The following is a 25352-nucleotide window of genomic DNA, read 5'->3' as shown; positions in this document are numbered from 1 at the left end:
AAATTACATATTGGTATCTTATCTATAGGCTGAATTAGAAAGCCGAGCTGATATATATTAAAAGTGTAATGTCAGAAGGCTAGAGGAATGCAGAATGCATTTACTGGCCACTACCTGATAAGGGGTTAAAGTGAAATCCAGATATACTCTTACAGTTAATCTCTGAGCGTGTTTTTTCTTCTCGGACGCTCCTACTGGTTGAGTGAATCCTGTGAGGTACGACAACTGGAGGCTGAAACAAACACAAAAAATTGACAGAAAAACATTAAAAAACATGCACTGCACGGCTGGAAAGACATCTATCCCGATGCAGTGGATTTAAATCAATAAAACATATTTGATTCTGTCTGCAGCACAAAAGGATAGAGAGGCAAAAATGGACATGTAATGCTGACCCAACCAAAACAGGTATATATTTCTGAACCATCCTGTACCTTAGAACATGTGCTTATAGATTTATATTCAGCATCAGACCTGCTGACTTAACCAATTATTCTGCCAACCAAGATGGCTGGCTACAGTTTGGCGTAACTTTAGTGCACTTGATGTCTATTTCCATTACTTGCTGCATCTTTTCACGCATGTGATGTCAAATTTAGTTGGGCCCTAGGAAACTTGCAGCGTTCAAAGCGAGAGTAGGGCCAAGTTGGCCACAAGCTCCTATGAACATAATGTACGTAGGGTAGAAACATGTAGGATGTAGTTACATGCTATAATCTTAGTAAAGAAGCACAATTTAGGGAGAAAATATACATTTCCACAAAGAAGAAAGGAAGGTACGAGAAGGCTGCTGAATGGTGTAAAAATGATGTACCAGACATGCAGTTGGCCTCCTTAGCTTAGTTGGCCTACTACATCTCATACACAGGAGATACTATGGGGGTTAAAGAATATCTAACAAAGAAGAATTTTGGGCCTGACAAAGTAAGTTATAACTCAAAGGATGTTTAAATTTTATTTATAGAATGCAAGGGGAACATGACATCTCCATACCACAAAACCATGTTTAATAAGGTCTATACCTGGGCAATGAGATACAGTTGTGTGAAAAAGAAAGTACACTCTCTTTGACATGGTTTTACCTATCAGGACATAACAACAATGATCTGTTCCTTTGCAGATCTAAATTTGGTAAATATAACCTCTGAAGAACAACACATAAAATATTAAACAGCGTCATGATTTATTCAACAAAAATAAAGCCAAAATGGAGAAGCCATGTGTAAAACTTGAAGTAATCGTTTTCTGTATGACTTTATCAGCCTCTCACATCATTGTGGAGGAATTTTGGCCCACTCTTCTTTACGACATTGGTTCACTAAGGTTTGCGGGTTATGTCATTTGTTGTTCATCTGAGGTTGTATTTACCTAATTTTTAGACCTGCTAAGGAACAGGTGCTTTTTATGCCCCGATATGTAAAACCATAGAATTCAAGGAGGGTGTACTTTCTTTATCACACGGCTGTAGCTCTAACACAAAAAAAACAAAAACCACACAGAGTTCCCTGTCATGTCAGCAAATAAAAAGAAAGATTACTAGTCGCATCAAAATATAATTTAAATCTAAAAAGTCTTTTATGTTTTCTGCATGGTGTTCCCAAGGATTTTTATGAAAACTACAAGGATTTTCTTAGAGAACATACTTTATGAAAAGCAGACACTGCAGGGATTTGATTACTATTGGAAAACATTCAGAATGTACTGGGATATCATTATTTCCAGTAACTCTAATCCAAAGATGTACTCTCCTGCCGAGCTAGAGGAATAACAAATCCCTACCCATAGACAAAGCAGCACTCAGCGACAGGAAGTGTTTGGACTGTTCCTTCTTTCAAAGGTCAAATGTATGTTATACTTAAATAAGAGGTCTTATGCCTTTATTACCATCAGTACCCTTTTGCCCAATAAAAAATGGCCTAGTAAAAATTCTAGCTCAGAAAATTTGTTTTAACACAATAAATCACACAACATAACCTCAAAGCAAAACATTAGTTAATCATTTTATAGATCTATGAAATATGTGAGGCTTTATTGACTTGTCTATCAGTCCTCTGCTGCAAATTGTTGTGCAGTGCTACATTTATACATCACTGCAAATGGGTTAATATGGACAGAGAGTTCTCTACTATACATGATATTCCAAAATGACAAGATGTGGTAGTTAAAGGTGTTTTTTTATAATTGGTATCAAATTAAACAAGTTATTTTTTAAAAAAAAACTGTTCTGCTGTTTTCAGACAGCTACATATTAGCCATCTGTATGTATTCCAGCTCGGTTACCTTAACAGAACCTATTTAGCAAACACCCTGACTTATCATAAAGCATGTCAAAAACATTATAATGGCTCAGTCTTAATCACCCACCTGGACACATTGACTAATAAAACTCAATGGAAGAATGTACTTTAGTAATCAGCTCAATGTGGTGTTCTTTAATGTCAAAGTGAATCTAAAACACACCTTCAATCCCATTTCAGTGATTGGACTCCAGATTTCCTAACTCCTGACTCCAAATAGCTTTTGTTGTCATTAGTCTAGGCATTCACATACTTTTTCCAACCTGCACTGTGAATCTTTGAATGTTGTATTCAATGTGAGCAAGAACAATACACTAATTTGTGTGTTCTTGGTTAAACAGATTTTTGTTTCTGTTCATTATTGTAACTTACATGAAGATCATATTGCATTTTAAGACAAGTATATACACAAATGCTGGTAAGTCCAAAGGGTTCACTAGCTTTTTCTTGCCACTGTACACATAACATACAAAACTATTGTCTCATACATCTGTTCTCTTAATAAGCCTAAAGCAACCATAAAATTTGTTTGTGGTTTATTTGTTTGACTGAAAGACAATTTGTATTCCTTCGCTCCCAAGGCTACAAGCAAAAATAAACCTAGTTACATTTATCCTCAAACAACCTATACAAGTTCTTCCAAATTCCTTTTTCATGATATTTGAAAAGACAGATTACTTTTGCACAGACCTTGAGCTTATGAGGACAGCGGTAGTAGACTCAAGAATACAAGCTAAAAATAAACATAAAAATCTCAAACACAACCTTATTTCATGAACAATGGTGACTCCTCAAGCATTCGATGAAGGTGATTGAGTTTTCCAAAGCTATATGCTCAAAGACTGCGCGTTGTTATAATATTCCGCTATACAATACAGCTTGACAGCTGGGTATGTCTGTGTTATTTGTAAAACCACTTCTAGAAAACATGGTTTGAAATGAAATAATGATATATATGCGATAAAAGTGGGCAAGAATGACAAGGTGGCGTTGTATGAAATGACAGATTAATATCAAACTGCTTGCTTGAAAAGAGATTTATAAAAGAAATGATACCGCTGACTGTGCTATTTCCCACAAACAAAACATTGTATTAGAAGGCTGGCTTCTGGGTTTAATCAGTAGATGCAAGATCAGACTATGTTTTCATCAAAATGATTGTTTTATATCCACCGCATCATACTTATACTTGTAGAGCTAAATGACTACATCTCGACACTGATATTAAAGCCGATAACAGAGTACAAGGAGAAAAAGAAGTGTCTGTTAATGCCTAGAGGCTCAACAGGGTGATGGGTCTACCATACATGATAGAGCAGAGCATTATAAACTACTACCGATACACATTAAAGTTCAGAATATTTAACATCACCAAGAAAGGAAAAGAAACATTCTAGTATTTGAAGGTATGCATACAAAGCAATTTTAAGTATGGGTTTGTGTAAAAAAATAAAAAATAAAAGTGTAGTAACGATTCTAATGGATTCTAGTTTATCATAATTATCTGCTCTGCCTACTGGCTGACAGTTCATCTTGCAGGACAAAGTAGAAGTAAACAAAGCTTGCATGCCTAAGCTTGCGAGCAGGGCTCTCTCCACCAAATGTATCGGTTTGTCTTAGTCTGTCAATTCTTGTCTTGTCATATCCCTTGAATTTATGTATTGTATTAAGCGCTGCGTAAACTGTTGGCGCTATATAAATAAAGGATAATAATAATAATAATGCCTCGAGTAATAAGTTTTCTTAGATGCATCTACTCTGACAGTAATACACAATATGGCCACACGGGGTGCTCTTTCATACATAAAGCTTACAGCATAGAGAATGTAGGGTTCAGGATAATTATTTTTAATTATTGATTTATATAGCTCTGTTATATTTCATAGCACTGTACAATGAGTAAACAGGACATAACAAGTAGTACATACCATAACAATTTGGACTTACAGAAACAAAAGGTCAGGAGAAGGAACACAGGGTTGAAAAAAGGAACATTACCTTCACCATTTGTGCACGTCATGTGAGATGCACGATTATGTTTCATTATAAATGTCTGTTTTACATACTGTACTATTTTGATGGAAACGTGTTATACAAACAAACGTAAAAATCATATTGTCTGGAAGCTAATCTTTGCTATTAAAAAAAATTGAAGATGAAGATATTTTGTCATTTCCAATGCAAAGAAAGAATGGCATGTGACTTTAAGGCTTTAAATAACCAAAAGTGGAGCCGGTGTGCTGCAGCTTCTCCTAAAGATAATTATATTTATTGTCCCCATACATGTCAAAGAACACATATTAAAATACATGCAAGGTACTTTAATAGGCATTCTTTATTGGTGGGGCTGTATAATAAGTTTAAGTATTAGCTCAACATTTACTTTAAGCCGCAGCGTGTCTTTAGATACAAAGTTTCTACATCTGACTTGCAGCTTCCAAGTGAAGGCATTAATGCCAGTATTCTAAAGTACTGGCTTACCGTTACTTATCTGGATCAATGCAAATAGGCAACATGGATAAACATTCATAAAAGGCACAAAAAACACTAAAGAGGGGGTATTTTACTTTCACAGGGGTATCATGGGCAAACAATAATTCTTGTTTTACAATGTTTGCAGGGATGCAGACACTATAATTACAGCACTTTTAAACACTAGGATGATCCTATAAGGAACACCTTGTCTCAGCTGCTGACTTTTTACGCATTTAGCAGGGTAAACAAAGAGTTAAGCTATAAGTGAAGCTATACTACATGGATATACTACTTGTAAAGTAGGAGATTTTACATACTTACACATAGCTTTAGCGTCTCTTTAGGATCTGATAATTGGGGGTATGTGTGCATTAACAACGTGCGGATCACTTTATCATGATGAATTGTCTTAACAGGCATTTATATCTACATGCCCAAGAGTTTTCTACCAACGTAAAAAAAACAAACAAACAAAAAAATTAATTATATATATATATATATATAAAATTTGCTTTATAATAAAATCTGGATTTCTTTTTTTTACTGGGGCTGTACTTTCAATCTGAGAAAATAAATAAAAACTTGGTGTTCATGATTATTATATAGAGAGCGATAAGATGGCATTGATGGTGTTGGACGGACTATGCAATAATCTCTGAACACGTGGAACTGCATACCGGAGTTTTGGTCGCTGTGATAGTTAAATTATTGAGCGATAAAAATGATGCAGTTTGCCTTTGCAGGTTATCAAAGAGCATCGAGCTGTATGTAGCTGAGCGGCTCCCCTATTTACAACGCCGTCTCTATAGGCAATGCCAGTTCCTGTGGTTAGACACACAGACGAAGGGATATCGAAGACCTCTATAAATAGCTGCGATCCTTAAAGTGATGAGCGATAATATTGATGACCTTTGTCTCTAAGAGCTCAGACTTACCCAAACCACCACTGTGAAGAAGTCTATTAGGGTGCCAATGAAAATGCTCTATACCTCCTTTGTTCGGAGAGCAGTATAATTTTTGACCTCGCACGTCTTAATTCTATGCTATATGCCTTATTCCTGCTCACGTGATGGGTTTTGTTACATAAACTATGAAATAGGGGTACACAATATTACAGACCAAAACAAGAGATGTCAATTATTCAGCAGAAAAGGAACCGAACGAGTCCTTTACCACAACGGGAGAGTGCTTGCTTAATGCTAACTCTTGATTATGGTGTCGGCAAGCAATTAGGATGAGCTCATAATTATGTCCCGTGGTATGAATCATTGCCTGTATACATCATTTCTTTTCAAATGAGCTGTCTGAGCCACCCGATCTCACCAGTGCTAAGGTAGAAGAGTTATCTTCAAGATGGCTTTTCCTAACCGAGAGAAGCAATTGTACAGAAACCGGCAAACATAATGAAAAGACGATGACGGCTTTTTCCTGTAACACAATGGTATTCTTACACACACTCTGACACGCTGTGCGTCTCTGCATGCTAACAACAAACACAGCACACATGCTTCGGCTAATCCCAGGCGAGGACATATGTTTTTAGCTAATAACCACCCTTTCACGGCTTACCGTCTACATACAAGCACGCACACGCATTGCATTCCAGACATGCATAATGCAAAATCTTAATTCTTCCGAGGCTAGCTTTTCATTCCCTTTGGTTTGCATCTCTTGCATAAGCGTGCAATTTCACACTACACCTCCTCAGGGCATAACAAGGCGATCATTTCAAACACATCACAAAAAAAAAAAGTCTGAACTACAGCCATAAGATAAATTTATCCCACAAATCTGGCCGTCATAACAGAAAGTGTGGATTTCCTTCCAAGAATTTATTAAAACATGCCTTTAAGGGTTTTATGCCAAAAATATGACATTCAAGGATATCTTTAAGTACATCTGAACAGACCCTTAGGAGCCTGTAGGCAAAGGGCCTTAGAACTGCATCCATTTTATAGACTTGCAGTGGGGAAGAAGACTGGCTCTAGCACTTTAAGACCAGCAGACACTAAATGATCTACACTCAGAGTGTGGCCATAGGTATTCAGTCGGTGGCCATACATTGAAGGACTCAATGGGCCACTGTAGCACCAGTAAAGGCAAGTGTGCAGCTCGGCCACTTTTTGCCCAGTTCTCCAGATGATCAGTCTAGGCCGTCTCCTGTCCATCTTGTCTGTTCTTGGTGAGCATCTCATACTTCTTTTCTATGTCTTTACTTTAAAATCAACCTGGCATATTCTGACTCTGACCAGAAGTGGATTTCCTATAATATAATTTCTGATATAAAAATAATTTAACTCTCAACAACACAGTTTTTACAGCATTAATACAAATGAGGAAGCTGAGAATAAAAAGGAGATTTCTCACGGGTTCCGGTTTTCATCCATTTTGTTAAGGTTTGGCCATTTTGTACTCAACTCGGAGTGATAATCGTTGCTATTTAATCTTCTACTAGAATATGTCAAGTGAAATACATAGAAGTTAATTCTTGTAGTAACTTCTATATGCTTTACTGTAATAACAAATAATAAATAAAGTAAATCCATAGCTCCTAAAGTAAAGCAATACTTCAACGCTTAAAAAGCTGTGTTCCCTTTAAATTACTGAACTCTCACTATTGCAAATGTATATAGGTATTCGGCATGATCCCTACTTATGCATTTTTCCCGCCAAGATCCTAGGTTGGCAGGAAATGTATTTGGCCGAACATGAGTGCTATACTCACCAAGGGAAAGCTCCAGTGCTGGCCCAAAGTAGTCAAACGTGGACCACAGAGGGGATGGTTTGCTGTAACTTCTCCTGAAAGTACATACTTTTTTTTTTCTATATGGGTTGAAGAATGCATATTAAGGTAGTTACAAAGTTCTTTAATATGCATAATTCAATAGAGGAGCTTCATGGGATAAAATTATGATGGCGATATACTTCTGGTTAGTAGAATTCTACTGCAACCATAAATACCGAGCTTATGTTTAATGGGTTTCTTCACAACCAGCTTTAGAATGCTATTTTCGTCACTGTGTTTTACTGCTTTGCACTATATAAAAACATATAGTAATTTTTGGGACACCTAAAATACATGGTTGCAATTTGGATATCTGCTGTGAAAAAATATTTGCCCCCTTCCCAAATTCTTCTATTTTTTGTTTATTTGTCACATGTCACTGGTTGTGCCACCCCTGGCAGCAACAGCTCCAATCAAATATTTGTGATAACTGGCAACGAGTCTTTTACATCACTGTGGAGGAATTTTGACAATAAATTACTATAATTTATTGTTTTATATAGTGCCATCATATACCATAGCGCTGTACGGTGTGATTGCTTTAACTTTGGGGGGGTTTCGAGCACGAAATGCCTTTTTAAATTGAAAGTCAGGACTTTGACTAGGTCACTCCATAACCTTCATTTTATTTCTTTTGAGCTGTTCAGAGGTGGACTTGCTTTTAATATGAAAGAAAAAAATCGGAAAGGGGCAGATTTCACAGCACCGTAAGAATATTTAGGCATTAATGAACATAGCAATAAAATACTCTGTGAGCCACTGAGCCACAAAGGGCTTTATTCACTAAAGGGGATGCTGATAGGAGAGTTTGCAGGAGAGTTGTAGAACATGTAAGGTTTTTCAATGGATAAGAAAACCCTACCCCGTCGGAAGTCACACGAGTGGTCAATGCCTGCATACGGAATGATTAAAAGAAATCCCGTGAATTAAATTATAGCTGAAGTGCAAATATGGCTGAACAGGCAGCACTAGGCACATATCTAAAAAGTCTATGTTGAGGGGTTTTTTGGGGTTTTTTTAGAGAGAGAGAGCAGCCAGAGGCAGATTAACGTATTGGGCAATGGGACTCTCCAGTGAGCTGGTTGGTAGATTCCTTGTGACCGTTCTAATTTGTACGGAGGTCTGTGCTTTTGGCATTAAAGGAATAAAACACTAAATTCATGTTACACGTTGAAAACAAAGTAAATTTAAGCATTTCGGTATTACGTGCATCCCATCACACTGTCCCAGCAACGTGATCAATTTTAGAAGGTGAAAATGAGGTTATTCCTATGGCACATATATGCCGCATGAGATGTAATGTCATTAAAAAGGAAATGTTCAAAGTAAGATGTTTGTGTGTTTTAAGGAAGAACAAATTTACAGTAATATAGACTAAAACTAGTTGCTTTTCTACGCTCAACATTTTCCAGGAAAACAACATTAGTTAAATTGCAATAAAAACGTTAGTAATTCACATAAGCAATGTAAGCGGGTACAAGACTTTTTTCTAGCCCAAGATGAGATGAGCAAAAACGGCACGTTTGTCCTGTCTAGAAGCTGGAAGCCCAGTAAATGCAATGTTACATGGTCTGAGCTACTGCAGGGTTTTAGGAAGCCGGCACACTATGGTTAGGTGATACACGCAGCTTGCGCGGAACAACAAGTGTACCTTTGGACGGGCTGCAAAACGGGGGGCCCGACGCACAGGAGGAGATGCAGGAGAAAAAATCCCCCAAAACTTAAACTATTTGGGAAAAAATTGACCAACGTACACAAAAAAAAAAAAGGAGGAGAATCAGTTACATGAATTTGAAGAATTATTTTCTCTGCCTCCAAATTAAACAAAATTTAAATGTACAAATTTTGACTTGAATACAGTTTATGCACAGAAAAAAACCCATGAAATAGTTTTAAATATTATAAGAACAATATATTCACTCTTTGCTAGTGAAAAGAAAATAATCATAGAAATAAAGGAAAGATAGCATCATCATTGAATAAAGAAATTATGGAGAACTTAGTATTGTGCATTAATATACATGAATGAAAGTTTAAAATGGTAAATAAATACAAAAAAATATTTCAAACTAAACAAGGGATCAATTAATACATAACACGTTTTCTATAGAATGTTTTTTTTTTACATTATACCACCTACGTGTCCCATTTTAAGTGAGATAGCCTGGATTTTCAGCTTTAGAGAGCCCAGCTTTTTAGCTCAAAATATACATGCTGAGTGCTGCAATATGATGTCATATTACAGTTATGCTTTAATACATCACGAGCAGTGGTGTATCAAGCTCCCCCAGTGGCATCCACCTCCGTGGTTGACGTCTCCTCGTCTGGGATATGTCACTGATCAGAAGGTGGTTGAACGTGCAAGGTAGGTTTATGGTTCTGCGTCAAGCCTCTAAGCTAGCTACACTTCTGCACAGCCGCTAATGAATGTGCCCCACTTCTGGCACCTGAAATATTGGGGTATATGCAGGAATAAAGCTGGGGGGGGGGATACAAAAAGTAATTGACATGTCTGTTGCATGGGGAATTAGAAGCATCCAATCTCCTCTTTAACTCCATAATAATGCAACAGGTTAGACCAAAGATAAGGGGTTTCACTGAAGGGGACACAGAGCTGCCACCATGATACAATTCATTCCCATTACAATAATCATACAAAGGCTATTGATGCATACCCTCTACTTACACTAAGTAGAATATTGACTCTCCAGTAATAATAATACTCTAAAAGATAAAAGCTGAATCAATGGAGCCCATGTATTATTGTATAGCTTCTTGCCAATCTTAAAAGCTGTGTAGGTCCTGAGACCAAGGTCTTGGAATACTAATGCTTTCTGTGATACATTTTCCTAGATAATTCATCCTTTACTATATCAGCAAAGGTTACTTACTTCACTGTTCTCTGTAGACAGACCACACGGATTCATTCATTGCTTAAGGGTTTAAGTGAAATAAGGCTGTGGTACTGCGTTAACCATTTATGTACCTGAGCATATATATATACACGGTATATATATATATATATATATATATATATATATACACGGTATATATATATATATATATATACCATATATATATATATATATACGGTATATATATATATATATATATACGGTATATATATATATATATATATATATGTCTATCATTCTTGTCCACTGTGGGGACAAAATGGCAAACAAGAATGGGTTGGAGATACCAGGCTAACATACCATATTCCTGCATCTGAAGACGAGTGAATCAGATCCTCTGTTATTTCAGTCTATAGCAGGATGGATTTTTTTTTTTTTTTTTTTTTGAAAGAAATGATTACTGAGTCATTTGCCAAGCTCAGTGTTTAGTGTGTTAAGTGACCTTCTGTATTTAGTCCAGCTGAATCCACCCACATACAATTATTATAAACACATATTAGAGCTATGAACAATCAAGAAGTACCATTTTAACTGAATTCTAAAGATGCTAGTGGCCATTACATCATCGCTACCAGGTGTCCTTACCTCAGGGTCATCCTCATCAAAGTCATGGAAAGTAGAGTGGTCAGGATTGTTCACCTTATCCAACAACTCGATAGCGAGAGTGCGATTTAACGGCTGGGTAACAAAAGGATGCTGCAAAAGGTAAGAGAAGAGCGTTCCGTCAGTGCGGTCGATGGAAAAGTTATTTCTGTATTACAAAGTCATTGCTACACTTAATAGAAATTGCTATCAATTCAAGCACAGCAGAGTAGTGTGTAGCAGTGTGCAGAACCTTGCGGCTCCCTAGGGGTTAAGGGCTACTTAGCACAGGTTGAGTACAGATTAGTTTAGAGCCCCATTAGAGATGGAGGTTAGGAGACCTAAGTGTGCCACAGCTATATGATGTTACGTTACCATAACAGGGTTTGAGACTAATGTGTCGCTTTCTGTTAAAGTATTATTAATTGTATATTTTGGCTTTGAACTTGACTCCATAAAGCGTTTTCATTTAGTCCTCTAACTCATTGTTTCCTAACTCATTTGCCTAAGAAAGAAAATTTGCCTCTTTGTAGACATGGAGAGGTTCTTGAAACAAACATTTGGTTACTTAAAGGCAAAATCCGCATGTATTAATAGTGAGGGACACATATGTAGAAAATGTCACATGCATATGCCAACAGTTAATTCTCATTATGTGGTATATGTGCACTGTATAAAGAAGAAAAAGCATTTCACTCAACATACAGTATATTATTACACCTAGGTAAATGAAACTAACCTCCAAAAACATGCAATTTCATCTTTAGGACTAAATGTAAGAATTAAAAACTTTAGAGTCAGAATAAACCCACAGTATGGATTGCAGCGAAACTTTGTGTCAAAAGCACACGTTACACACTATGTGTGATCAGGACACATGCATGTGAACGGGCGAATGACCTTCACTAGTATGATATATATGTGTGCATTAAACATGTTTCCTGATTTTCTTATTAAAGGAATTTGGGTCTTTTGGGTCCTTTTTCCCCAAACTCTTTTATTGACTTATTGAGAATTCTAGCACTTCTCATCTGCCTGCTGAGCATTGCTGTGTGAGATACACCGCAGAGCTGTTCATCCAAGCCTGGCAGAATACAGCTGCTAAAGTAGGTATATCCTGAGCCCTGCCCTTAGTGGAGAATGCACCGGAGACTCTGGCCCCAAAACCTGTTCATTCACACACCGTATTCTTCATGCATGCACGGTAGTAGTGACTGCCAGGACTGTAGACTGTAGTTGCTGGTAAGGTTAACAAGTGGTTCATTACATATCGATTCTAAATAGAATCCAAAAAGAGTCATTTAACGGGACCTGGTATGAATGATTTAAAAATATTATATCGCAAAACATATGCAAAATTCAGGGGAAGGCAGGAAATATCCTGCATGGTGGTGGCCCAACCGCCCAGGAACTAACAAAAGGACGCACAAGCAAATCCCTTAACAAATAACACACATTGATACATTACCTGTAACAATTTTTCTGCTGTGGGCCTTTTCTTGGGATTTTTTGTGAGGGCCATTTTGACAAAATGATGGAAACTATTTGACCTTCAATGAAAAATGGAGAAAAACAAAAATGAACAGCGCTATAAATGGAAGTAAAAAATCATGAGCAAAGCCACGCCACCAAATGAAGAGCAAAGCCACTTACCATTTCATTTTGTCTTTTAACTTTGGAGGCTGGAAGTTACTTTTAGTCATTAGAAACAACGCCCTAAAAACAAAAACAAAACATTTAAATTGACCAAGTAAGTGAAAATCCACTCAATGCGAATATTACATTAAAAATATTTGTTTACTAATGATATAGGAATGATGAGAATACTTTTACTGTAAATAGAATCACCATTGCATCTTCAGACCGCCATTTACCTCATTGGATGCAGGTCAAACATCGGCGGCTGGAGTTCAGCAAGCTCTATGGCTGTTATTCCGACGGCCCAAATGTCACATAACTGGTTGTACCCCCCTTTTCTTTCAACGGCAGCTACTTCAGGAGCCATCCTAAACATGGAAACATGTACTTATTACACATGGCACACGGTAGGATAAGCCCATGGGAAAGGAACACAGTAACAGCACTGCTACGTTGGTTAGACCAAACACCACCAGAGGTTTCATGAGAGGAGTCTCGGAGCCGCCACCGTGATGAATAAATTAATTCCCATTAAAATAAACATAAAAAGCCTTTCGTTTTCATAGCCTTCACTTGACTTGACAGTAATAAAAAAAAATGAAACCTGAATCAATGGGGCCATAAATTATTGTACAGCGCCTACCCAACCTTGAATGTGGTGTAGGTCCTGAGACCAAGGTCCCCGAGCACCAGATACTGTATCACCGAGGGGAGAAAGGATCATACGGAAAAGATCCTGGGGTACTAATGCCTTCTAGGATACTTTTTACTGAGTGTAGGCAAGTTACCCCTTAACTAAAGATATAGAGCAACCAGGGCATGTATCCCTATCTAATAACTACCTAGAGCTGTTTTTTGTAAGCTATCAAAGGGTTTATGTGCGATAAGGATGTGCCAACCCACCCACTAACTTAAAATTGTTAGAAACCTCAATCCGATTGCGTCATCTCAATGTATATAACCTTTTCCTGTAAGAGCTAGAACTTTAAGGATTGCCTGTAACAAAAAAAACATCTAGTATAGATCTGCCCAGCTCTGTCACTGTACACTGCCTTTGCATCAATCAGTATTTCTTCTCATGTTCTCGCACTCCAATTTATCTTACAAAATAATTTTGATTAGTATAATGGGAAAAGACTCAAATTCAGATTTTGTATGTCCATTTATATTTTAAGCTCTACCGCTATAAGGGAGTTCAGCTTTGGCCCTTTCTCCACCAATACACCCTTTTTAGGGCATAAATGATGGCTTTTTATGGCTCAAATCCAGCAGCCAGAAGAGACAGATTAAAAGATCAAGCCCCCATCCCTTAGAAATCTAACGCATTGTAATAAACTGATCCTAACTACTTAAAATGTAAAAATAGCCAAATTTGCATCATTAACGGCACTAGGGGTTCAGCTACAGTACAGTACATGGGGCAATAAATTCCAGCCTGCTGCCATCATACATCTAACCCATGTCTCAAAGCTTAATTCTTAAAAGAACAATACATCTCGAGTGTATAAATAAATAAGACAACACGTTACCAGTATGGCGTTCCAATGAAAGACTTCCTTTTTGCAATTGTTGCTGTAATCTGCGCAGACACTCCAAAGTCAGCTATTAAAAATATGTATATTTTAGCATTGAAATCATATGCACATGTAATAAAAGCATAAATCATGTGTATATTAGTGTGCAGTAACTTAAACTGTAACACCGGACCCCTACATTCTGAACATTTTTGTACAGCGAGTAAAGAGTTTTTACCATCATGAAAAATCTTATATGATGTCATGGAGCATGATCTATTGACTCGAGTAAGTGGATCCATAAATAAAACCATGGCTTTCATGTTTTGTGCTGGTAATTACCTCTCTCCCTTCCGTTCTCTACAATCCTCAGTATGGCCTTAGCACACACATGGAACATCAAACCCAAGGATGTATCATTAACAAATTCAGCACTCTTACACCTTTGCTTGTAAGTTATTATCGATTGCTAGTGCTAATAAACTGCGAAAGCATCAATTTCCCGCTGTGCTACAACTATAACGTGCTTTAATACCATCGATTTAACTCCTGATGGCTTAAATAGTCTTTAAATAACAATAAAAAATATCAGTAATAAAAAGACTACAGTGATCAGAAGTCAAAACAAATAGAGAATACTGGTTCTTATGATTTTTTTTATTTTTTTTTAACCAAATGATATAAACTAGAATATATATATAGCGTCTGAATGGGGTCCGGAAATGCTACAGTTTGTATTATCCCTATATCAATAAATGTAATTTAATCTCCAATTCATACTGAAAACAAGTGGAGATCTCAGGGTAAGCGTGCTTTTCGGCCCAATAATAAAATGGATGGCTAATCGAACTAAGGATATACCTTTTTTAAGCTGATATTAACAAAGGGTGCCGCTTGCTTTTATATGTGGCAATATTATTTTACTTGAATTTTCGTTTTTTGGTCTTAAAACGTGCACAGGCTGACGTGAGCAATAACACTGCATGGATAATTAGCAGTTTGAAACATCTGGGCTCTCAATGAACATAATCATTAGAAGAAAAAAAAGGGAGAATTTAACAATTCAGAAAAAGCTTGCATCTTCAGTTGCTAAATAAACCCTGGATCTAAAATGGATGTTATTTCTGCAACTTAACCACCGAACATGTCTACACACAAACACGTGCATTCTTCTCACGGTCTCTACGGATAAATGGCGCAGCTGTAGTTCTCTATAGGTCCGTGTGCGCACATCTAACACTAACACTCGACTTCACTATACAAAAACTACGTATGCTCAAGAATGAAATAAACATACTATGGATTTCAGTAGCTTGCCTAAGATGTTCTGTTAATATCGGATTGAAGGTGCAGTTCCACTAAGACTTCTTCATTTTATACTTTTATAATTAAATGCAGCATTAGAAAATTAATTCCAAGCATTTTTAAATGGCCAACGTATTGTCTAATTCATAATTTGACACTTAATTGTCATGTTTATTTACATATACTGTATCTTAGCTGACATTTGTTTTACAATAGGTATATTTTGTGATGCGTTAACATCACGTTTATGAATGGCAACAGAGCCACTTTAAGACAATGTTCTTGCATTATGACAAACCATTTTTATGGGACTGCCTTGGACTAGAGTACTAAAGTAAGATGTGACTAGGTGCAAGATCTGAAGCCTTCAATAATGGAAACAAAAAAAGGTGCCTGCAATGGGTCGCTGTCATATAGCGATACAATTCACCATTTTATGCTGTTTATTTACACATTATCAGAGCTTTCAGGGCTACAGATCACTGAAATCACCCATAGGTCCCAAACATTCTGAGCTCCTAGAAAAGAGCAACACCAGGCTAGGAAACAGGAACAGATGGACCTGGGTCCAAAAGGCATAAAGGCAAAAGTATATTCTTTCTGCATGTAAACACTTACCCAGTTTCACGTGTCCATTATCTGTTAATAAAATGTTTGCTCCCTGAAATGAAGAAGATAACATATTGGAATGAAACCGCCTTACAAAGATTTTGCATGCCATTGTTGAAACGTCATTAGACACAGACTCATTTCCCTTTAGAAGCTTTTAATTGCTTTATATTAACATACATGGACCTCCCGTGATCTCATCTCCCAAGTACCAAGACACCCCCATTTACACCTATTAATCATACATTTACAGGGAAACTGCTTTCGAGCTTAGTGCTCTCATTCTTTCACTTCCAATCCCATCCAAAAACCCATATCCTTCTTCTGCATTCATTCAGCTCCACTGCACTTTCATCACTTCTGTATGATGGGCCGGTATTAAAAATGCGTGAAGAAAAAATAAAAACCGTGTTTTTGCTAGAATATCAATCGTCTGTCAGCAGCAGCAGCCGGCGAGCAACTCTACTAATTAAACTTTGTCGAAGAACACAATATTTACTCTGACTCACGAAAAGGCAATAATGATGTGGATTTGTGGCAAAGATTAAAAACCTGTCAAATGAAAAAGAGATCCGGGGTGCAAGGGAGCTAGTGCCGTGTATTAAACACATTGCTATTTGACATTGTTTAATTGAAAATACAGGATTTATTTGAACTTCTTAACTTGCCTTGCCTTTTGTTTGTGTTAGCAAGGGCAGTATGACTGATGAGCCAAAATAATTGCTGCCACTGATAGGATTTGCACTGCTCTGTTTAAAATGATTTTCCAAACAGCACCACTTCTAACTATTTAAAAATAAAAACTATTATAAAAAGTTCTGCTAATCCTTTTAACAATAGCCGAGGCCTTACGTCTCTTCAAATTACATCTCAAACTGCAGCTTCCTTCTAAGAGAAAACGTATAGAAATAGACCAAGTGGTCATCCATGTCACAACCCACCACGGTTGCTTCTTGGTTCATTTTGCTGCCTTGACACCCTCACTATGCATTATGAACAGTCAATGAAGAACATTCACAAGAAGATATTTTTTTAAATCAGTGAGGTTCCTTGAAAGCCCCTTTGGTGACGTAACTTGTTGAGTAGGATAATGGACAACGAAGTTGGTGAGCTGAAATGTAATCTTTCCTCCAAAGTCACATATAAACACTTCCTTTACTGAATAAACGTAAGTGTAAGGAAAGTTCTAGTCACAAATGTATGAGGCATAATTAAAATGATGCTACCGAGAATATCTGACATCATCATTCCCCCCAAAAAATCATGATTTTATAGACTGTAATGTGTCTTTGGGGCAGGGATCTCCTCTACTAATGCATTCATACTTAATTTAATGTCTGCAGACTTAACTGTAAAGTGTCATACCTATGATCAGTCTATAAATAAAAATATACATATAATACTATATACACATATAAGATCAGGAAATCATTTGAAGCAATGGTTCTGGTGCATGCCCTGGTTGGCCTTTATTTTAGAAAGGATGGTATAGATAAAATGTTCCTTTTTTCTCTCCCGCTGCCTGCTTTACTTGCATCTAAATGAATTTCAGTTCATCAGATTTCCAGTAATTGTTTTTTGGTTCATTAATCTCACCAACCAGCTGCTAGAAACTTGTCTAAAGAAAAACAACAGTTCTGCATGGAGATGAGCATCAAGGGACACACCTCAGGAGGAGCATCTGATACCCGCACTCACACGAATACAACCAGAACCACCAATGCATACCCACATCTAAAAACGCAATGCTACTATATGAACAAACAGACTTATACACAACATGCTCAGAGACCAAAACACTCACACTAACATGCTTAGAGACTCACACTAACCAACACAACACACCTAGGCACTCACACTAATATGCCCATCTGGACACTCACATTAACACAAATGCACTAACATACACATACTCACCCCCTGACATACCTAGACACATATACTCACCCCCTGACATACCTAGACACATATACTCACCCCCTGACATACCTAGACACACATTCATACACACACACGCCAACATTTTTTTCACATAAAGTTAGTGATCTGGATGAAGGGTATGCCATGTGTCATACAGACACATCCTCGCTTCTGAAATTGCTGTTTAGTCGCGCAGCCCAGTCTTGAGGCGAATGACCGGTTTACTTCTCCCAAGCATGCCAAGCAGTTTGCAATCACGCATATTCATTTTGTATGTAAGCCACTCTTTTGTCTCTCCCTTGTGAATGCATGGTGCGGTCTGATCAGGCATCTGGCTCAACTAGCCGGGTGTGTACGCACGTTCAATGATAGATCAATGCTGTCAATCTTTGGTTATTTAAAATGTAAAGTTCCAGAATAAAAAAAGAATTGAGAAGGGCCGGGGAGATAAGCACTTTAAACTGGCAGAACATTCCAAGAATTAATCAGGGGAAATTTATATGCAGCACAAAATTATAATCTATAAACTAGATATGCCAGAGCCCATCAAAATATACACTTAGACTTCATTGCTAGATGCTAACATCACTCGTTTCATCATTATTTTTAATTTGTTTCTTTATTTTGAAGCTACAGCATTGCATCCTCTAGAATAGCTACAATATATATAAACATATTGTCATATTTTTTTAAATCTTGCTTTTTAACTATAGGTTGTGAATAATCCCAATGTGTGTGGAGAGCAGGAACCTGACAAAAAGCCAGAATAAGTCCTTTACGCTTGTTTGGGTTTTGGTTTTGGAGAATTGACTAGTTTTAAGTCCTCTACGAAGTGACTGATTTCTAAAACTCGTAAAGGATAATCTTTTCTTTAAAGTCACAATTGTGGAGACACGCAACATGCAGTGAACATTCAAGTTAACAAGGTAACCACTGCACATGGACTGGATTAGATTGATGACTTCATACTATCACTGTTTCTTTTTTTTCAACTGGTAATATATGTGAAAAATTTAATTAAAGACAGCTGCGACTGTCTTGGTTTGATCATAACTGACAGCTGTGACTGTCTCCCATATTACTATTTGTACTTCTTATTTCTTTGAAAATTAATAAAAACTATTGAAAGTAAATATGAATGTGTGCATACAGGGGACAAGCATGTATTCAAATATTAACATTATATTACTCCCTGTGATTTATTATAGAGGGTCAACAGTGGCAAGTTTCTCCAGCATGTGGGTCTGAATTGGCCCTGTAAAATGCATATCAATGGACAAGGAGATCCTGCTGATTTTTTCACTGATTTAACTATACATTATACAGGGCCAGCCAAGTTCTTCCTGCAGCAGAAACTGAAGGGGGTTGGACCTTTATGATATTTCGCGAACCAAGGCGTTGACTCTCTTCCAAACTCATAGTTACAATGACCTCTCTCTTTAGTGAATAAACCATTACTATTATCCCTGTGATCCTTCCAGAAAATGAGACCTAAATGTTCAGACCGCATCGGTAAGCAGCCGATTCAATCATAATAATTTACTGCAGTCCGCGACATCCTTTGTTTTACATCTATGCGTTGTCAATAATGTATAAATACAACAGTGTACGAGGCGGCTCTTCTGCCTGCAAAATTGTTACTTGGCCCGAGGGCGAGAATGCTTTGCGGCTTCAAATACTAATCAAATATCTGCGTCCTGTTCCAAGAAGCTAGACATTTTAATACATTGCTATATATGGGGAATGGAAATAAATGATTGTTTCTATTACAACAAGATTTATTACACCAGAAACGGGCTTGATGGATTCAAGACATTAATAGCCCTGTGTTTATTTGGCTTGGTTAAAGTATGTTCAACAGCACAATGGAAAGTATCGCCTTATTTCTGACATACAAAATATTCCCCTGCGAGTTCTAGCATAAAAAAATGGAAATTACATAGAAGCGTAGAATTTGACGGCAGATAAGAACCGTCTAGTGTGCCTATGTTTTCATGATGTAAAGACTCAGCCCTTACATCGGTCATTGGTATCATTTTAGATTCAGGATAGCGTTTTGCCTATATCATGCATGTTTAAATCCCCTCACTGTATGAACCTCTATTGAAACACATGGAAATATATCTTTATAGGAAGAAAAAAATGCTTTAATTATGAAATGCGGTCTTTTCAGTTTCAGAGATGTGTCCATAGAAATAATAATAATAATAAAAAAATGGCCTAAATCCCCCTATTATTTTTATGAATGCCTTAGGTGGTGTGGGGATTTAAAACTAGCCCCACCCATTTCTGACAATACCACACCCCTTTTTAGAATGCTCCGCCCAATCCCAGCCTACACTATGCTAGCTTTTATTCATTTCACCCCCCCCCCCCCTTTTTGCTTGGGCATCCCCAATAAACGTAACCAGGTAATAACAGATTTAATAAAATTTGGCTTTAAAAGTATTTCATTTTATACATTCACGGTACATTTAAAATAAACTGATATTATTTGCAGTATCAGATCAGGTTAAAAATAAAAACAATGATGGCCTCAGATGGTTTTAGAAAGGCAAACATCACATCAATACAGAGTATATAAGTCATATCCATGCTTATATTTAAAATTCCTCCATTAATATTCATTATCAAACTCTCAACAGGTACAAGCTGTACTTTGTATATTGCACTAGGGTGACTTTCCCTGTGTACAGAGAGTATGTAATGAATGAAAGCAGGGGAGATGAGATGAAGAGATACATCTAGGGTGAAAAAAAAAACGTTCAATCTTACCTTTATGTCCCTATGCATTTTCCCTTTATTATGCAAATAATACAGTCCCTGCAGCAAAATGGGGAAAAAAAGGTTCAAATATCAAAAAGGAAACCAGAACAAAAACAGCACAACAAACATCACAGGCAATCAGTAACGAGGACAAAGTGGCAAATTATCGGTGTATGCCACTACTGGGGAGGGTGTGATGTCTACATAAATGTCTATTTTATCCACATGCCTTTTCTCATATGGTGTCCATTAACCTATTTAAGTACTGATAACACCTAAGAGCTAGTAGGAAATGTACTGAAAAAAATGCCTCTCTCGGGACTGAAGACATACTGCATTCTGTTTATGTACCATTTAACTTTTTATTTTTAGGGTTATTTATATTTGAACAAATATATATTGCCCCGTGACTCCACTAGATATGATGTGTGCCAGGAGTCCCTTCTGTCTGTCTTCCAGAGGGACAGTCCCTCTCTCCTTTCCCAATTTCTTTTTCTTTTGGAATGTTTGTTGGGTGTTCCACAACCCTGATTCATAAATGAAACTGTATAAATGAAACACATCCTTCTAGTTCTAAAAGCTTCAATCAATAACAATTTCTATTAGGTCACAAAGTGACATAATAAATCTCAGTTTAACCCCGCCCTACTAGTCACACCTCTGACCACGCCCTTCTTTGTCCATTTTAAATATCGGGAAGGTACGCAAGCCACACAGATTGAAGACGCCTGGTTTAAAACATAAATCCTTCCGTGATTCTGCTTGTACTGCTGTACAAGAAGTCAGGCAAGATCTACAGCACCAAAAATTATTTATCTCAAACCATAACAGCAAGAACAGTCAGAAAAGGCAATATATATGTTTTGCATATAAAATATCAAGTACCGTATTTTTCGCTCCATAAGACGCAGTTTTTTTCCTCCCAAAGTAGGATGAAAAATCAGCCGCGTCTTATGGAGCGAAGATGCATGCAGGCAGGCAGGCAGGCAGGCAGGGAGGGAGGGAGGGAGGGACGGGGGGCAACGATATACCGTATTTATCGGCGTATAACACGCACTTTTTTAACTAAAATCCGGAGCTTAAACCCTACCTGCGTGTTATACGCCGATAAATCCGGGGTCGCAACTGAGGCAGGCGGCGGCGGCTGCCAGCAGAGGAGTCCTGGATTTCTGCCAGTCAGGGGGGCCCAAGGGGTGCCGAGCGGTTGCTGAAGACAACCGCTCGGCAACTCTCGGGCCCCTCTGCCTGACAGATATACAGGAATCCTTTGCTGGCGGCAGCCGCCGCCACCGCCACCGCCGCCTGCCTCAGCGCTTCAACTCCTGTGTTGGAAGCGTTTGTCTCGGGTGCCGGCGCTTTACGCTGGGCGCCGGCATATGACGTCAGACGCCGGCGCTCAGCAGTGAAGCGCCGGCACCCGAGACAAACGCCTCACGCTTCCAACACAGGAGTTTAAGGTAAGTGACCGGGGAGGGGGGGGGGAGATCCTGAGAAGGGGGGGTTAGGGAGTTAGAGGGGAGATCCTGAGAAGGGGGGGTTAGGGAGTTAGAGGGGAGATACTGAGAAGGGGGGTTAGGGAGGGAGGTCTTACTGTGTTTGTGTGTGTGTGTCTTACTGTGTGTGTGTGTGTCTTACTGTGTGTGTGTGTCTTACTGTGTGTGTGTGTGTCTCACTGTGTCTGTGTGTGTCTTACTGTGTCTGTGTGTGTCTTACTGTGTGTGTCTTACTGTGTTCATAGCTTATTCAGTTATTGTAATAAATATTTTAGCCCATTTTTTAGCTCAAAATATTTTTTCCTTTTTTTTCTCCTCTAAAATCTAGGTGCGTCTTATCAGCAGGTGCGTCTTATAGAGCGAAAAATACGGTATTTCTCAACAGGCTCTAAAATGCAGATATTTTAAAAGTCAATTTGCTTAAATATGGTGCTTAATACATAGAGTTAGCTGCAGCTGCCGTGGAATACACATCTCATGATCCATTTGGTTGGCTAAACATCATGAGAAATGTAATAACATCATCCTAAACCTCATGGGAATTGTAGTTGTGGTGGCCTACACTACACGATAACTATTTTGTTGTTGTAGCTCCCTTGATACACAGTCAGCCATTACTGGCTGAACACCATAGGAATTGTAGACTGGAATAACCTTTACCACCCCAGCTATTGTAAACTAAAGTTCTCGTGTTGCGCAGGTAGATGCAGGTCTGTACTACTACTACTACTACTACTACTACTACTACTACCGGAAACCGTTCTAATGAGCCAACAAATGTAGTTAATGAGGAGGAGATAAGGTGCTATTGGGGTGGGAGTTTTGCGATTCCATTGTGGAACGGAGTTGGCCCTTCATAACGCACATGAGAAATTATCATGTTCAGGTCCCCCACAAACTTTCATGAAACGTTTCATCTCCCCACAGTTTATGATTTAGTAAATCCCATATGACATCCCCCAGACAGAGAACAGAATACAGAGCCTCACGTCTTGAAAATTTCCCTGGAAGGAAGAACTGGAGGAGATGATGATTAATATTCCTTAAAATATTACACTCACTGCATTGTTTTCCTAGAAGGATCATAATGTATTATTTATTTCTTTGGCCAGTGATTATGTCTGTAATGGTCCTTTAGTTAACTATTATACATATAATGTGATTTGCGCAAGCTATATAATCTATATATTATACGTATACGTCCACCTGGGCATTGGGCTTTTGTGAGTAGCCGTAACTATACATTACATGTCATTTACTTATGGTGAGCCTGCAGATTCCATAGATCCGTTGCAATAGGAGGGCAATGAAAATTAACAGTAACATTTAAACGGACAATATACAGAGCTGACGATGACATTGACGCAAGTACAGAAGGAGAAGAGGGCCCTGCGCTTGTGAGGTTACTTACCATTGTGTACTTAATGTAAAGTATATATACAGGTTATCGGTCTTTGTTTATTCAAGGCTGTGCTAAACAAGCGTCTTTGTGAATTTCCATGTTGTTATTGGGTTGTGATGAGGCTCAGGGTGCGGTTGAGTTAGAAGGGCTCGGGCTACGGTTTTGTTAGGGCTGAACGGACGGTGTTATAAAAGCCGTGACAGCGTGCCAATGCGTGTGACACGGATATGCACATGAATTTCAGGATGCAGCTGCCTTTGTAGCAGGAGCTCATGAAATAATGAATGCAGCATCTGTGTATGGAATCACGGGAAAAGCCAACAGAAATATAATGACAGCCCTGCCTCCGAGACCCCCTCCCCAGGTGAGCAGGACCCCTTTCCTTCCCCTTTCATAGCGCACATTACGAGGGCAGGAGCCAGGTCGGAGTGTTAAGGACCGCACACAGTCAAGTGGCCAAGTATCCCTTACGTTTCAGCAACAGCTATAAATAATATTTGGCATCTCAACTTGATCCTGGTGCATTCTTCATCACAGAGGCACAGCATTCAGCATAAAGTGTTGTATGCAGCTCTAGCTGCAAGTGAGTATGGTGTAGTCTAGTTTAGATTGCTAGCTCTTACGCAGGGCTCAGTTCATGTTACAAATCAGTCTGTTACCGTCTGTTAACTCTGGGGTTTATTCACTAAAAAGAGAGCTGACAGGACAGTTGTGTTTCAGCTCCTTGGCTTTGCTGCACATTTTAAAGGTCTAACCCCAGTGAGCTTCTCCTGGCACAAGAGCTTGGCCGATCCTGCATAATATGTAGTTAGATCAGTGAGATGTATTCGGTCTCATTATATTTGCCAGCCTTCGTAATTACTAATGGCGTAAATCGAAAGTCCGGCAATCTCTCTTTTTAACTCTTCCTTTAGTGAATAAATCCTTCTTTCACACCCCAATAAATGACAAACTCAAACACAGCTGGTTTACAGGAGCTGCAAACAATACACAATTCAGCTCAATAATGGTTGTACCAAATTAAGCCACCCCTAGAAGCTATTTGATGCTAACTCATACTCCAAATGTTGCTTCTGTTTTTTGCATCATACAGCTGAAACCACTGCTTGAATAAAGGTGATTTCACTTGGGGATACTTTGAAGTTCTCCCAATTCTCCAGCCACTTTTGCAAAGTTTTTACATTATATGCTACTAATCGGTTAATATTTTTTACCGGTCCTAAAATAACGCTATTTAAAAAGTTTCACGTTACGTATGGATTCCACTTCTTTGATCCTTACTTGCACCATCACCCTTTGAATGTTCTTCTTCTTGGAGACTATTTTAAAAGTGAATTATAAGAGGTTAGCAATGGGCTGCGATTCCAGGTTCAGCTGCGTCCTCGCACCGTGACAGGGTGCAATTTGCCTTTTCAGCTTCGCTGTGAACACACAATGTACTCCTCAATCTGGATCCCTGGGACAGTAAAGCCTCCAAGGTTACTTCTGACTCACATAACACATCAGAAAACCGACAGCTCAACTACCTGCAGCGTTTCCCTGGAAACATACGCAATCTGTTGTTCCGACAACGGCCCCGTTACTGCGAAAAGACAGAAAAAGAGGAAACATCGGTGTATTTATTTTGGAAATGTATGTTTTTAGCAGGAAA

General features: G+C 38.2%; 1 protein-coding gene across 2 annotated transcripts in view; it reads right to left on the bottom strand.

Moving 5' to 3' along the window:
• LOC149271754 (mitogen-activated protein kinase kinase kinase kinase 3-like) overlaps positions 1 to 25352 on the bottom strand; it is a 107325-nt gene that overhangs the window by 34913 nt on the left and 47060 nt on the right. For both annotated transcript variants that reach the window (XM_089507142.1, XM_089507143.1), the window contains exons 5-13: positions 25228 to 25283; positions 20816 to 20863; positions 16130 to 16172; positions 14222 to 14294; positions 12929 to 13060; positions 12708 to 12770; positions 12523 to 12604; positions 11058 to 11168; positions 154 to 232 (exon numbers count right to left, since the gene is read on the bottom strand). In XM_089507142.1, coding sequence (XP_089363268.1) covers positions 154 to 232; positions 11058 to 11168; positions 12523 to 12604; positions 12708 to 12770; positions 12929 to 13060; positions 14222 to 14294; positions 16130 to 16172; positions 20816 to 20863; positions 25228 to 25283 — 687 coding nt within the window. The remainder of the gene's footprint in view (positions 1 to 153; positions 233 to 11057; positions 11169 to 12522; positions 12605 to 12707; positions 12771 to 12928; positions 13061 to 14221; positions 14295 to 16129; positions 16173 to 20815; positions 20864 to 25227; positions 25284 to 25352) is intronic.

The sequence above is a fragment of the Sceloporus occidentalis genome, unplaced genomic scaffold (genome assembly GCF_023333645.1).
Source record: "Sceloporus occidentalis isolate IW3139 unplaced genomic scaffold, rSceOcc1.0.p SCAF_463, whole genome shotgun sequence".
Lineage (NCBI taxonomy): Eukaryota > Metazoa > Chordata > Lepidosauria > Squamata > Phrynosomatidae > Sceloporus > Sceloporus occidentalis.
The sequence above is the reverse complement of the archived record's forward strand: the minus strand, read 5'-3'. Positions and strand labels throughout refer to the sequence as shown.